A 16,920-nucleotide genomic window follows, 5' to 3' on the forward strand; every position below is an offset into this window, starting at 1 on the left:
TACAGAGTTATTGCAATATTATTGACCATATTCCTTATGCTGTATATTACATCCCCGTAACTTATTTATTATATAATTGGTGGTTTGTACCTCTTAATCCCCTTCACCTATTGTTCCCACCCTCCATCCCCCTCCCCACTGGCACACATTTATTCCCTGTATCTATGAATCTGTTTTCATTTTGTTCGTTTTGTTTTTTAGATTCCACATATAAGTGAGATCATGTGGTTTTTGTCTTTCTCTGTCTGACTTATTCCACTTAGCATAATACCTTCTAGATCTATCCATGTTGTTGCAAATGGCAAGGTTTCATTTTTTTTTTTTTAGCGGCTGGGTAATATTCCATTGTATACGTATACCACATCTTTATCTTTTGTCTACTGATGAACGCTTAGGTTACTTCCATATCTTGGCTATTGTAAATAATGCTCCCTCTTTCTCTTATGAGGATAATTGTCACTGGATTTAGAGACCACCTAGATAATCCAGGATGATCTTCTCAAGATTCTTAACTTAATTATCTCTACAAATACCCTTTTTCTAAATTAGATAATATTCAGTTAGGCGATTAGGACATGGTTAGGAGGCAGACATATCTTTTTTGGGGGGAGGGTCACCATTCAACCCATTACATATCCATATTAAAAGTTATTTGATTAGAGATAATATAATTGTTTATAAATATGTACATTTTCCTGGTTTCAGGTTGTGTGACTCCAAATAATGTAGCCTTCATTTAATGAGTCTCTAGTAAAAAATGTTTAATGTCAGCCATGCCTAATTTAATAGTCAGTTAATGTTGATTTTTTTCCCCCTAGGATCTGTATCTGTATCAAGATGCTCTGAAGAATAGCAACTACTCTTAGGATTGTCTACTGTTACAAAATGACTAAAACGAATTCTAGCATCTTCCATTTTGCCATCATCTTCATATTAATACTTGAGATCAGAACCCAGTTATCTGATGAAAGTGAATTTTTAGTTGACAGATCAAAAACAGGTCTTACCCATGTTCCCAAAGACCTATCCCTGAACACAACAATCTTAGATATATCACAAAACTACATTTCTGAACTTTGGACTTCTGACATCATATCACTATCAAAGCTGAAGATTTTGATAATTTCTCATAATAGAATCCAGTATCTTGACATGAGTGTTTTCAGATTTAACCAGGAACTGGAATACTTGGATTTGTCCCACAACGAGCTGGAGAAGATTTCTTGCCACCCTACTCTGAACCTCAAGCACTTAGACCTCTCATTTAATGCATTTGATGCTCTGCCCATATGCCAAGAGCTTGGCAACATGTCTCAACTAGAATTTCTGGGGTTGAGTGCCACACAGTTACAAAAATCCAGCATGCTGCCGATTGCTTATTTGCACATCAGTAAGGTTTTACTGGTCTTAGGAGACACATATGGGGAAAAAGAAGACCCTGAGAGCCTTCGAGACCTTAACACCCAGAGTCTGCACATTGTTTTCCCCACAAGAAATGAATTCCATTTTATTTTGGATGTGTCAGTCAGCACCGCCGTAAGTCTGGAACTGTCTAATATCAAATGTGTGCTAGATGATAATGGGTGTTCTTCTTTCCAAAATGTTCTGTCAAAACTTCAAAAGAATTCAAGGTTATCAAATCTTACTTTAAACAACATTGAAACAACTTGGAATTCCTTCTTTATGATCCTCCAGTTGGTTTGGCATACAAACATCAACTATTTCTCAATTTCAAATGTGAAACTACAAGGTCGCGTTGGCTTCAGAGAGTTTGATTATTCTGGTACTTCACTGAAGGCCTTGTCTATACACCAAGTTGTCAATGAAGTGTTCAGTCTTCCACAAGATTATATCTATAAAACCCTTTCAAATATGAACATCCAGCATCTCACAGTGTCTGCTGCTCACATGGTCCACATGGTCTGCCCATCCCAAATTAGCCCACTTCTGTATTTGAATTTTTCCAACAATCTCTTAACAGACATGGTTTTTAGAAACTGTGCAAACTTAGCTAATTTGAAGACACTCAGTTTACAAATGAATCAGTTAAAAGAACTTGCAAATATAGTTCATATGACCAAGGAGATGAAGTCTCTACAACAATTGGATGTTAGCCAGAATTCCCTAAAGTATGATGAAAGTGAAGGAAATTGCCCTTGGACCAGAAGTTTATTAAGTTTAAATATGTCGTCAAATACACTTACTGACTCTGTTTTCAGATGTTTACCCCCCAGGGTCAAGGTTCTTGATCTCCACAATAACAGAATAAGGAGCATCCCTAAAGATGTCACCAGTCTAGAAACTTTGCAAGAACTCAATGTTGCTTCCAATTCTTTAGCCCACCTTCCTGGATGTGGTACCTTTAGCAGCCTTTCCATACTGATCATTGACTATAATTCAGTCTCCAACCCATCAGCTGATTTCTTCCAGAGCTGCCAGAAGATTAGGTCCCTAAAAGCAGGGAACAATCCATTCCAATGTACATGTGAGTTAAGAGACTTTATCCAAAGTGTAGGCCAAGTATCAAGTGAAGTGGTAGAGGGTTGGCCTGATTCTTATAAGTGTGATTATCCAGAAAGCTATAAGGGAACCCCACTAAAGGACTTCCATGTATCTCAATTATCCTGCAACACAGCTCTGCTGATTGTCACCATTGGGGTCCCTGGGCTGGTATTGGTTGTTACCGTGACTGTCCTCTGTATCTACTTGGATCTGCCCTGGTATCTCAGGATGGTGTGGCAGTGGACCCAGACCCGGCACAGGGCTAGGAATGTACCCTTAGAAGAACTCCAAAGAACTGTCCAGTTCCATGCGTTTATTTCATATAGTGGGCATGATTCTGCCTGGGTGAAGAATGAGTTAATACCAAACCTAGAAAAAGAAGATATAAAAATTTGTCTCCATGAGAGAAACTTTGTTCCTGGCAAGAGCATCGTGGAAAATATCATAAACTGCATTGAGAAAAGTTACAAGTGCATCTTTGTTTTGTCTCCCAACTTTGTCCAGAGTGAGTGGTGCCATTATGAACTCTACTTTGCCCATCACAATCTCTTCAGTGAAGGATCTAATAACTTAATCCTGATCTTGCTGGATCCCATTCCACAGTATTCTGTTCCTAGCAGCTATCACAAGCTCAAAGCTCTCATGGCCCAGAGAACTTATTTGGAATGGCCCAAGGAGAAGAGCAAACATAGACTTTTTTGGGCTAATCTAAGAGCATCCATTAATATTAAACTGATGGACAAAGCAAAAGAAATAAATCACACACAAATATAAAAATATTCCTCTGCTGCATTCGGAAAAAATGTTGCTGCTTTTGGAAGCTCCATCAATGACTTTATTTTGCATCAATATGGATATAAACATGATTCTGAATTTAGGATGTAGATAAAAATGGGTATGTCCTTTCAGGCCCCAGTTCCCCATGTATATGTGGTAATAAATTTGATGAAATGTTATAATTTCTCTTTAAACAGTTAATTTCTACCACATGAGTCATTCACCTAATTCTTTTTTTTTGTATTTTTGAATTTAACTTAATTTATTTTTTTATACAGCAGGTTCTTATTAGTTACCTATTTTTTAAAAATATCTTTATTGGAGTATAATTGCTTTACAATGGTATGTTAGTTTCTGCTTTATAACAAAGAGAATCAGCTATATATATACATATATCCCCATATCCCCTCCCTCTTGCGTCTCCCTCCCACCCTCCCTATCTCACCCCTCTAGGTGGTCACAAAGCACCAAGCTGATCTCCCTGTGCTATGCAGCTGCTTCCCACTAGCTATCTATTTTACATTTGGTAGTATATGTAAGTCCATGCCACTCTCTCACTTCATCCCAGCTTACCTTTCCCCCTCCCCGTGTCCTCAAGTCCATTCTCTACATCTGCGTCTTTATTCCTGTCCTACCCCTAGGTTCTTCAGAACCTTTTCTTTTTCTTTTTTAGATTTTGTATATGTGTGTTAGCATACGGTATTTGTTCTTCTCTTTCTCACTTACTTCACTCTGTATGACAGTCTCTAGGTCCATCTACCTCACTACAAATAACTCATTTTCATTTCGTTTTATGGCTGAGTAATATTCCATTGTATATATGTGCCACACCTTCTTTATCCATTCATCTGTCGATGGACACTTAAGTTGCTTCCATTTCCTGGCTATTGTAAATAGAGCTGCAATGAACATTGTGGTACATGACTCCTTTTGAATTATGGTTTTCTCAGGGTATATGCCCACTAGTGGGATTGTTGGGTCATATAGTAATTCTATTTTCAGTTTTTTAAGGAACCTCCATACTGTTCTCCATAGTGGCTGTATCAATTTACATTCCCACCAAGAGTGTAAGAGGGTTCCCTTTTCTCCACACCCTCTCCAGCATTTGTTGTTTGTAGATTTTCTGATGATGCCCATTCTAACTGGTGTGAGGTGATCCCTTATGGTAGTTTTGATTTGCATTTCTCTAATGATTAGTGATGTTGAGCAGCTTTTCATGTGCTTCCTGGCCATCTGTATGTCTTCTTTGGAGAAATGTCTATTTAGGTCTTCTGCCCATTTTTGGATTGGGTTGTTTGTTTTTTTAATAGTGAGCTGCTTAAGCTGTTTATATATTTTGGAGATTAATCCTTTGTCCTTTGATTCGTTTGCAAATATTTTCTCCCATTCTGAGGGTTGTCTTTTCGTCCTGTTTGTAGTTTCCTTTGCTTTGCAAAAGCTTTTAAGTTTCATTAGGTCTTATTTCCATTACTCTAGGAGGTGAATCAAAAAAGATTTTGCTGTGATTTATATCAAAGAGTGTTCTTCCTATGTTTTTCTCTAAGAGTTTTATAGTGCCCAGTCTTACATTTAGGTCTCTAATCCATTTTGAGTTTATTTTTGTGTATGGCATTAGGGAGTGTTCTAATGTCATTCTTTTACATGTAGCTGTCCAGTTTTCCCAGCACCACTTATTGAAGAGACTGTCTTTTCTCCATTGTATATGCTTGCCTCCTTTGTCATAGATTAGTTGACCATAGGCGTGTGGGTTTATCTCTGGGCTTTCTATCCTGTTCCATTGATCTATATTTCTGTTTTTGTGCCAGTACCATATTGTCTTGATCACTGTAGCTTTGTAGTATAGTCTGAAGTCAGGGAGTCTGATTCCTCCAACTCCGTTTTTTTCCCTCAAGACTGCTTTGGCTATTCGGGGTCTTTTGTGTCTCCATACAAATTTTAAGATTTTTTTGTTCTAGTTCTGTAAAAAATGCCATTGGTAATTTGATAGGGATTTCACTGCATCTGTAGATTGCTTTAGGTAGTATAGTTATTTTCACAATGTTGATTCTTCCAATCAAGAACATGGTATATCTCTCCATCTGTTTGTATTGTCTTTAATTTCTTTCATCAGTGTCTAATAGTTTTCTGAGTACAGGTGTTTTACCTCCCTAGGTAGGTTTATTCCTAGGTATTTTATTCTTTTGTTGCAATGGTAAATGGGAGTCTTTCCTTAATTTCTGTTTCAGATTTTTCATCATTAGTTTATAGGAATATAAGAGATTTCTGTGGATTACTTTTGTATCCTGCAACTTTACCAAATTCATTGATTAGCTCTAGTAGTTTTCTTGTGGCATCTTTAGGATTCTCTATGTATAGTATCATGTCATCTGCAAACAGTGACAGTTTTACTTCTTCTTTTCCAATTTTTATTCCTTTATTTCTTTTTCTTCTTTGATTGCCATGGCTAGGACTTCCAAATCTATGTTGAATAATAGCGGTGAGAGTGGACATTCTTGTCTTGTTCTTCTGATCTTGGAGGAAATGCTTTCAGTTTTTCACCATTGAGAATGATGTTTGCTGTGGGTTTGTCGTATATGGCCTTTATTATGTTGAGGTAAGTCCCCTCTATGCCCACTTTCTGGAGAGTTTTTATCATAAATGGGTGTTGAATTTTGTCAGAAGCTTTTTCTTCATCTATTGAGATGATCATATGATTTTTATTCTTCAATTTGTTAATATGGTTTTCACATTGATAGATTTGTGTATATTGAAGAATCCTTGCATCCCTGTGATAAATCCCACGTGATCATGGTGTATGATCCTTTTAATGTGTTGTTGGATTCTGTTTGCTAGTATTTTGTTGTGGATTTTTGCATCTATATTCATCAGGATTCACCTATTTCTTTGGTAGGACTGAATTCATTGAATTTATCATGTAATCAAGAGAAGCACCTATTCAAACAACTTCAGTTGATAAATGTCCCTTTGTGCCAGGGTCAATGTTAGAAAACTCCATGCATTTTATACTTGTAGCTGGTTTTCTAAAGCAGATTTCTAAAGCTATTGGTGTCCTCCTCATTTTCAGTCAGCATTTGCCTCTGCATGTTGAAGGCTGTTTATTGCTAATACTGGACACTCTTTGCCTGAAGGATTTTCTTCTTGGCCATGAGAAGCCACTTAGTCCACACAAAGGGAAATTCAGAAGTGCTGGAAGTTGTCCTTGGAAGCAGCCATCAACCAATGCCAGAAAGGAATTGACAGATAAATACCACAACTTTCTCACCCATTTGGGGGGAGATAAACCTGGGATCTACTTTACATTCTCCCTGAATCCCCCAGTAGGATGGAATTCTGATTCTCTATGGTAGAAATGACTTTATTGGCTGCTTTTCTATTTTTATTTCATATCCTCATTCCTCCAAGGATGTTTCCTGGGAACACCTCTGAAATAAACTACTTGCAGTAGAATACTTGTCTCAGGGTCACAAACCAAGAGTGTGTTGCACTTCAGGCCAAATGGAAAATGAGTCTGGTTTTCTGTGGCTGGATATCTTGTTAAGATTCTAGTTGTCTGAACTAGCCTGCAGGAGAGCCTTTGCTCTTTTGATCAGAGGGAGGAATATAGTTGATGTGTACTGCTTCTATACACGGCATCCCTGTCTTTGGGGAAACTATTAAAATAGGGCATGAGCAGATTGGAGCAGTGCAAGGAATGGGCTTTATCAGACTTTATTCCCCAGCTTTATGATATCAGCTATTTTCCATACTCATCAGTCAGTCTCTAGAGACTCTTACTCTGGCAGCCAGTGCTAGGCAGGTGTAGCCCGGCAGCACCTTGTCATAGCTGCACCATCTACTTCTCACTTTATGCCCCATGATGTCACTAATACCACTCTACAGGATGTTTATAGAGGCCTGTTCAGCTATTCTGGTCTATGCACAAACCTGGAAGTACAAGAGATACCCTGGGAAGAGATCCTTGACTTCTAAAGGGATGGGAGTCATTAGATAAATATTCCTTTTTCTTTTATTCTTGGGTAAAAAAAATAAGGCATAGTCTAGACCATTCCTCAGAATCCCCCATGGGATTGAAACTTACTTGCCCACAGGAGTAACCAGCTCAATAACTTACTCTTGGCTTGGCTTTCCATTCTTCCTTGTTTCATTCTTCTCAGTCTCCTCACCCTTGAGCCCTGAGATTACGTCTTCAGAACAAATGACCCACACACAATGCTCTTGTCTGAGTCTTCACTTTTGGGAGGAGAAACCCACGTAACACTTAACCTGTGCTAGTTGTTTCTTGCCCTAAAAAACTTACAGTCAATCAGAGGACATTACATGTATGCAGATAACTAAAATAAAAATAATGAAACAAAAACATAAATGGAAGTTCAGAGACCATTTAGATTGAGTGAAAAAAATCTTAGGAGTGACGGTTTTTCCACTGGGCCTTGAAAGAAGACTGTTGGATTTTTCAATGTGTAATTATGAAGAATGAAAAGGCCATTCTAAGTAGAAAGATGTGGAGAAGACACAGGAATACCCAGGCCTATTCTGGGACTGGTGTCTTAATTTGACTGGACCATGAAGTTTATGAAAAACAACAGTGAGATATAAGCATGGCAAGTTAGATTAAGATCATATTGTCAAGGGTCTCAAAGTCAAGCTATGGAGTTAAAATTTAGGGCTACAGGAAAGTCATCATTTATATTTCATTTATAATAGAAAGCAACTTAAAACCATGAAATATATGCTAAAATGTATGAAACATCTCGTTCTGTAATGGAAGTTGCAACAGTTGTTAGAACTGGATTTTCCTGTTTTCTCTAGGATGAATGCCCTTCCTGTATTGAACTTCAAGATTTCATAACCAAGTTTCAATTGTTCAGTACTAGTTGTATATCAGTTTGCTAGGGCTCCAAATCTGGGTAGCCTAAACAATAGAATTTTATTGTATCACAGTTCTGGAGGCTAGAAGTCCAATATCGAGTTGTTGGCAGGGTTGGTTCCTTTTGAGGGACGGAGGGATCTACTCCAGGCCTCTTCCCCTTGGCTTACAGATGACTGTCTCTCTCTGTGTTTCTTTGCATGGGTTTCCCTCTATGCCTGTTTGTGTCCAAATTTCCCTTTTGTATAAGGACACCAATCATATTGGCTTAGGGCCATCCTAACAACCCCATCTTAACTAATATAATATACATGATTCTGTTTCCAAATAAGGTCACATTCTGAGGCACGGGGGTTTAGGACTTCAACAAGTGAATTTTGGGGAACACAATTCAACCCATTACATATTGCAAGTCTAAAAAAAACCCTTAAAGGGAGTTATAAAGTCAGTTAAAGTTTATTTAACAAACTCAAGATTTTGAGAAGTTAGATCAATCCTATATGTAAATATCTGATCTCATAAGTGGTCTTAAGGAGGCCCCTTGGAGCTTGAAATTGTATTTGTGGAATCTCCTGCTCAAGAATTCAAAGTTGGGAGATGAAGAATCAGTTCAAAATGTGAATAAATATATAGTAAGGAAAGTAAGAAAGATGTCACAGGTAAAGGAGAATAAACATTGCAGGGACTTCCCTGGTGGCACCATGGTTAAGAATCTGCCTGACAGTTCAGGGGACATGGGTTCGATCCCTGGTCCAGGAAGATCCCACATGCCATGGAGCAACTCAGCCCGTGCACCACAATTACTGAGCCTGCGCTCTAGAGCCTGCAAGCCACAACTACTGAGCCCACATGCCACAACTACTGAAGCCCATGCGCCTAGAGCCTGTGCTCCATAACAAGAGAAGCCACTGCAATGAGAAGCCCGTGCACCACAACAAAGAGTAACCGCCGCTTACCACAACTAGAGAAAGCCTGTGCACAGCAATGAAGACCCAACACAGCCCAAAATAAATAAATTAATTAATTAATTAAAAAAGAAAAAACCATTGCAGATTGGGTACATAAGCAAGCTCTGATTCGCAGTGTCTGGGTTTTAATGCTAACTCCATTACTTATATATGAATGACATTGGATAATTTACTTTAACTTTCTAAGCCTAAATTCATTATTTGTAAAATGTACCTTTAGAGTAGCTAGCCAAGACCTTTAGATTTCCAGGTATGAATTAAAGACTGTTTACAATACGTCCCCCAAAGGGCAAAGTTCACATGGCCAACTTTCCAAGTGGTTCTTTTGAAGCCCCTTTTCCTAGGATTGAGGTAAGAGGGAGTTCATAATACACCAAAAACCCTCTCCAAAATCCTCTTCTAATCCTTAATTTCTCTCAGACTTTCCAATCTTTTTTATTGGCTAGAAGTCAGCAAAGGGTTGCAGTTATCTAGTCTCACACTTCACTGCAGGGTGCTCGACAACATTGAAATTAAAATAGTTCCATTTTTATCAGCTTGTTATATTAACAAGACTGCAAGGGAATGGGCATTTAAATTGGAATATATATGTATACATATATATGTGTGTGTGTGTGTGTGTGTGTATATATATATATACATATATATGTACGTGTATATATATATATATATTCATGATCTTTGACCTGTAATTCCACTTCTAGAAATCCATCCTAAGGAAATAAGTTGAAATGTGGACAAATATTTCTTTACAAATAGGTTAATTGCAGAGTCATTGTTAACTGAAAAATTTGAAGCACTTCAAATTTCCAACAATGGAAGGATGTGCTGGGCTCATTTAGTGATGTATTTTACAATTATTAAAAGTAGTATATACAGTTAAGATGGTAAATTTTGTGTTATGTGTTTTTTACCACAAACTAGAAAAAGGTATAGGAAGTCTTTCTTTATTAACATAAGAGAATGCTTATATTACAATATAAATGAAAAACATAGGATGCAAAATTGTATGCACAGGATGGTTTCAATATGTTAAAAATATGCAGAGAAAAAAGTCTAGATGAAAATATACAAAAACATTATCACCACTTGCCTGTGCTTGATGCTTGCTTTTGCTTTTACATTTTTCTGTACTTAAAATTTTTACAACCAACAAAGAAAGGAAATGGGGTTTAGGAGAACAAAACTAGGTCTCCATTAGAGGTGAAAGCAGCAGAGAATAAAGGTTATGAAGCTGGGTTCTGCAGATAAGTATTCTGGAATTAAATCCTGGCTCAATTTCTCTATAACTCTGTGTCCTTGGATGAATTCCTTAACTCTTCCAGCCTCCTTTTCCTCATCTGTAAAATGGCATAATAACCATACCTCTCTTATAGGATTGTTAAGAAACCAGATGTATAATGTGTGGAAAGTCAGGGTCTGGCTACTCACTCTAGGGCTGGAGGTGCACAGTGGGTAGGAGGAACACTCCTCAGACAGGCTACCCCAGCCTGGATTCTGCCTCTTCCACCTCCTTCTAGTGACCCTGAGTGGTTATGTAATTCCTCTCTGCTTTGTTACCCTGGATGTAAAATAGGAATAGTAATACCTGTCTCATAATGTTGTTAGGAGCATTAGATGAGTTAATATATGTAATGTCAAAGAACAGTGGCTGGCACAAAGCAAAAGTTCAATAAATGCTATCTCTTATAATGATATCATCATTATTGCAATTATTGTTATCTTCATTATCTTACGCCACCAAATGTGGAACTGGAGCTGAGCTGCTGATCATGTTCAGTCTAGATTGTCCTGGGCTTTCTAAGATTAAAGAAAATCATAAAAGGGACAGAATTTGACTACAAAAAAACACCCCTGGAAACAGCTCTATGTTAACAAACAAGCAAATGAATAAGCAAACAAATAAAAACCACTAAAAATGACAAATGGGGAAATAATAAATTAGGAAGTAAACCAGTAGCTAATATCACAAATAAAATTCTCTTTTCCTTTGTTATAGAAATAACTAATAAGATAAAACAGAAAAGCACTAAGATCCCAACTGATATATTGACAATGAGCTGGACAGCTCCAAATAGGATCCAGTTAGAGAAGAAACACATGAAAAACTTCAACCTCATTAGTGCAACACGATTGTCGCCAAAGTTTCTAGTTGTGGGATTACCACTTCCTTTTATTTTCAATTAAACAATTTGAGTCCCCAACCTCTGTAGTGACAGGAAATCTGTCCCTCCTGAGGGTTTCAGAGGTGTGCTGAACTTCCTGGCTACCTCGCATGCTCTCTTTCTGGACTGTTTTCTTCCTGTGTCTCCACAACACTTTGGACCAGCTCATCCCTGCCTTCCTTGGCTGTTCCTGAGCTCTCTGATGGACTTCATCCTCATACTAGGACACAGTCACTTCTTGAATTCCCCAGGTTAACACCTACACACAAGTGGATGACTACCCTTAATAAAAATCCATTATCAAAGTTAATCAACAAGGTCCACGGCACCATGCCTTTGAGAGTCAGGGGACAGGAGTGCTGCATGTTGATGATGTGGTCACATCAGGCCCATGAGGATGTTCACCTCTCTTTCAAGACAATTTGAAGATACAGGGACTTCTTAGAACTTAAATATGATAGTCCTCTCCCCCAAATAAATTGAAACATTGGAAAATACACTAAGGGAATTTCTAAGGAATTAGAACAAACAGATAAATTGCGAATGCAAGAGAAAAAAAAAAAGAAATAAGAGCTAAATCCGGGGGCTTCCCTGGTGGCGCAGTGGTTAAGAATCCACCTGTCAATGCAGGGGACACAGGTTCGAGCCCTGGTCCGGGAAGATCCCACATGCCGCAGAGCAACTAATCCTGTACGCCACAACTACTGAGCCTGTGCTCTAGAGCCCGTGAGCCACAACTACTGAGCCCGCATGCCACAACTACTGAGCTTGCATGCCTAGAGCCTGTGCTCCACAACAAGAGAAGCCACCACAATGAGAAGCCCATGCACCACAACGAAGAGTAGCCCCTGCTCACCACAACTAAAGAAAGCCCGCACGCAGCAGCGAAGACCCAATGCAGCCAAAAATAAAATAAAATAAATTAAAAGAAAAAAAGAGCTAAATCAGGAGGTCAACATCCATCTAATGGGTGTTCCAGAAAGAGAAAATGGAGGGGAAGACATTATCCAAGAAATAAAATTGAGAAATTCCACGGGAGGACCTGCATCTCCAAACCGTGCCCAGCAAAATGAAAGGAATAAGGCACTTTCCCTTGAAATTTTTGAACACCAAGGACAAGATTCTAAAAACTTCCATAGAAAGAAAGAATGAGAGGGCAGGTAGGATTGGGGGTGAGGGAGGGCGAGATGGAGAGGAGAGGAGGGGAGGGAGGTAGTGGGGGGAGAGAGAGAAAGGGAGGAAGCATGTACAAGGAAACAGAAATCAAAATGGCATTGCACTTCTCAATACAATACTATAAGCTAGAAAATAGAAAAATCTCCAAAATTACGTGAGAAAATTATTTGCAACTCAGAAATTTAGACCCAGCCAAACAATCAACCAAATATGAGGCAGCACATTTACGTTCTTTCTCCAAATTAACCGTCAAAGCACTCTTTCTTAGGAGACTATGGGAAGATGTGTTCCACTACAATAGGTGAAAATCAAGAAAGAAGATGCCACGCATTCCAGGAAACAGACAATCTAATAAATCTAACAGAGGAGAGAGGGGCAAGGACGTTGCAGAATGGCAGCAACTACAAGTCAGACTTAAGTGTAATCGTGGAGTCGTAATCATAGTATACAATGTAGTTTTCAGCTGTGCCCCAATATTTACATACCACAAGAATGTAAACACTGAACATGATTTAACCAAAAGTAAGAGATAACTTTTTTAAAGAGTTAACCATTGAGTTAGAGAAATGATTTCCTTTCTTTTCTTTTTTTTTGCTAGATATAGATGATACCAGAGGCAGTGGTGTGCTGGTAAATGTTTAACAACAGATTCTCCAAAAATAATTCCAGAAAATTAACAAAACAAAGTCCTGATTTATAATTTTTGCCAATTTCATGGTGTAAATACTCTCAGTGTGGTCATTTTCAAGGTACCAATATGATGTCACTAAAGGTGGGGTTGGAAGGAGATGTACCAGCAATATACCACTGTGTATATTTCCACCAGACAGATACTACAGATGTAAATAACATCAAAAGCATAATAATAGTAAATATATAGTAAAATAATTAGGAAGTGATGGGTTTTGAGTACTTATTACGTTTGTTTTTAATATAGTTTACTTAATTGCAAGTATATACAATTTAATTTTTTAAAAATTTGTTTATTATATTTTTAATTTATTTTTGGCTGCGTTGGGTCTTCGTTGCTGCACGCGGGCTTTCTCTAGTTGTGGCGAGCAGGGGCTACTCTTTGTTGTGGTGCACAGGCTTCTCATTGTGGTGGTTTCTCTTGTTGCAGAGCACGGGCTCTAGGCACGCGGGCGTCAGTAGTTGTGGCATGTGGGCTCAGTAGTTGTGGTGCACAGACTTAGGTGCTCTGCAGCATGTGGGATCTTCCTGGACCAGGGCTCGAACCTGTGTCTGCTGCATTGGCAGGAGGATTCTTAACTACCAGGGAAGTCCACCAAATTCTTGAAAATTAAAAATTGGCTCTCATGAGCTGGAGTAAGCTGGCTCTAGCAGACCAGTGGATGTTTTGGAACATATCTTAGTAAGCATGATTCAGTGTGTAATTTTTTCATATTCAGCCAAAACAGTGGCATGTGGTTTGGATGCAAACAAGGAAATCCAGGGAGAGTCCTACGCTGACGTGTCTTATAGGATGTTTTTTATTGGGTTGGCCAAAAAGTTAGTTCGGGTTTAACATGGAAAACACGAACGAACTTTTTGGCCAACCAATACATCATTGAATTTCTCTATAACTTTGTCTAAGATAAACGCCAAGCAACTCACTAATAAAGCTATAATAATAATTAGCACCTGAATGAGAAATCTAGACTTTCCTCTTTCCTTCTCTACTGTGCTCCTTTGCCACTCCCTTCTTTAACCTATATATTTTATTTCCTCCCTTCTTTTGGTCTCTCTTCTTTCCTGTCCCTTGCCTTCCATCCTCATTTCCTCCATTTTCTTGTCCTCCATTCTTTCTCCCAGCTCTTTGATTTTTCCTTTTTAAATCTGCTGTCCTTCTGGCTTTTCCAAACCTTCCATTTTTCTCTCTTTTCCTCTTTAATATTTCTTTAGTCTTTGCTTATCCTCTCTCTTCTCTCCCCAGTCCAAAATATCTATCTATATACCTATATAGATTTTTTTCCCTTTCTTGCCCCTAAAGGCTTTGGGATAATTTCTGAGGACACAGTTCCTGATAGATGTTTCTAGAACAGGATCATTTGCAGAGTGAACAGGGTCAGATGAGAAAGGGAGAAGGAGCTGGAATCAGGGACATGAGGAAATGAGCAATAGCAATATTTGGCATTACCAAGATATTTTGTGGCGAATTAGAGTTCCAGTTTGTTGGTTAGTTGTAGGATGGCCATTTATTAACTTAAGACTCTAGCCCTATCTGTTCAACGTGGTAGCCACTAGCCATGTGTGACTGCTGAGTTCTTAAAATGTGGCAAATCTGAATTGAAATGCGCTGTAAGTGTAAAATACACATCATATTTCTAAGACATTCTATGAGAAAAGAACGTACACTATTTTGTTAGTAGTTTTTTTTTTCTGTTACATACGAACATTTTGATATAATGGAAAAAATAAAATATATAATCAAAATTAATTTCACCAATTTCTTTTTGTCATTTTAAACATGTTTACTAGATAATTTAAAGTTACTTGTGTGACCTGCATTCTTTCTATATTCTATTGGACAATGCTGCTATAGTCCTTGGTAATAAAGTACCAAATCTCTGCAAAATTATTAGGTTTCCACTGCTTATTTGTTTGAATTAAAAATTTCTCCCCTCCTTATACTCACTGAGTAAATGAATGACAAATGATTTGAATTTCCTAACCATGTGAGAATTTTATTCACTTATATTTGTTTTTTAGACATTCAGAAAAAAACTTCTGTCACTATTTTCTCTTACTGATACTTATAACTAAACTAGAGGAGCTCTACCCAAATAACATATGTTTCATACTAGACTATGTGCTAGACTGCAAGAGCTTTATCTTTAAAATAAACCTCCATCCACTTGAGGTAACCCAAAGCTCTCTGTTCGTTGCAAATTTTATATGAAGGCAGAAATACGGCAGGTAGAAGTCTAAACTCAGGGGAAGGCATAAGGGAAGAAATGTATGTGAGTGACTGAATGACTGAGTATGTGGGGGGGGGCGGCGAGGTGGAGGGATATCAGGGCACATATCTCTGAAGCCCAGAGTAAGAGGAGAGGGGGAAAAAAAGGAAGGAAAACGGAGCCGCTGAGCCTGAGCGTCCGGAGTCTGTGCTCCGCAACGGGACAGCCCACAACAGTGAGAGGTCCGCGTACCGCAAAAAAAAAAAAAAAAAAATTCCCAGCCAAAGATATCAGCACATATGGTTGTGAGCATACTATTCTTACTGCTAATTGCAAATAAGGATTTAAAGATTTTAGAAATTCCAAGTGAAGGCAGAGGAAATAGTATACAAACTCTTAGGTACCTGAAGTAGTGAATACTGTGGGCTTTGGAGCCAGATAGACTCAGTTTTATTTATTTTTTAAAAATATTTATTTGGCTGCATTGGGTCTTAGTTGTGGCATGTGGGATCTTTAGTTGCGGCATGCAGGATATCTCAGTTGTGGCATGCAAACTCTTAGTTGCATCATGTGAGATCTAGTTCCCTGACCAGGGATCGAACCCAGGCTCCCTGCATTGGGAGCACGGAGTCTTAGCCACTGGACCACCAGGGAAGTCCCTAGACTCAGTTTTAAATCTTGACTCCAACTCTTACCAGATGATGGCCTTGGGCAAGTTTCTTATTCTGACTGAACCAGATTCATCATCTGTCAAATGGGAATCATATATATGTTCTATGTCTTTTGTAGTGAGGATTAGCCAATATCTTATTTGCAATACTTTCTGCACTTAGGAAGAATGCAAGCTATAGCGATCACAACGATGATGATGATGACGACACAGAATACTACTCTCTAACTTGGCTTGACTTGTTTCTGGAAATTAAAAATAAGTAAAGAGGGCTTCCCTGGTGGCGCAGTGGTTGAGAGTCCGCCTGCCGATGCAGGGGACGCGGGTTCGTGCCCCGGTCCGGGAAGATCCCACATGCTGCGGAGCGGCTAGGCCCGTGAGCCATGGCCGCTGAGCCTGCGCGTCCGGAGCCTGTGCTCTGCAACGGAAGAGGCCACAACAGTGAGAGGCCCGTGTACCGCAAAAAAAAAAAAAAAAAAAAAAAATAAGTAAAGAAACTTCCCCATTCACTGAGAGTGTAGAATGTTTAAAAATGTTGGGCTATGAGAAAGGGAAGAATATGTCTTTGGACATGAAAAACCCCAAGTGATTATTTTTTCTTGAGAGGGCTGTATAGAATATGTGTACCGATCAGAGTCGTTTGAGGATTTCTGAGATGAAAGAAATTTTAGAGCTTATCCAACAAGCTAACAACACTCTCTCCAATATTTCCGACGGGCATGCATCCAGCACCTGACTTCATGTGTATGTGAATGTAGACATGTTTGTATATGTTTAGGTGGGCAGAAGAGCAGACTGTTTTTTTGTTTTTCTTTATAGTTATTCATTGTATGATTTTATCCCTACAATATATGCAGAAATACATACAATTTTACTAAAGAACCTCAACATAATTGTG

The 16,920-nt window shown here is 38.5% G+C and overlaps 1 protein-coding gene across 1 annotated transcript; it reads left to right on the top strand.

Annotated features, from left to right (window-relative positions):
- Positions 1-824: 824 nt before the first annotated feature.
- TLR1 (toll like receptor 1) lies at positions 825-3,461 on the top strand. Its single transcript, XM_065877865.1, has one exon. The coding sequence runs from the start codon at positions 886-888 to the stop codon at positions 3,274-3,276; it is 2,391 nt and encodes a 796-aa protein (XP_065733937.1). The 5' UTR covers positions 825-885; the 3' UTR covers positions 3,277-3,461.
- The last annotated feature ends 13,459 nt before the right edge of the window (positions 3,462-16,920 follow it).

The sequence above is a fragment of the Phocoena phocoena genome, chromosome 5 (genome assembly GCF_963924675.1).
Source record: "Phocoena phocoena chromosome 5, mPhoPho1.1, whole genome shotgun sequence".
Lineage (NCBI taxonomy): Eukaryota > Metazoa > Chordata > Mammalia > Artiodactyla > Phocoenidae > Phocoena > Phocoena phocoena.

Excerpts from the sequence above, each read along its gene's own strand:
- TLR1 (XM_065877865.1), top strand. The coding sequence starts at position 886 with ATGACTAAAACGAATTCTAGCATCTTCCATTTTGCCATCATCTTCATA.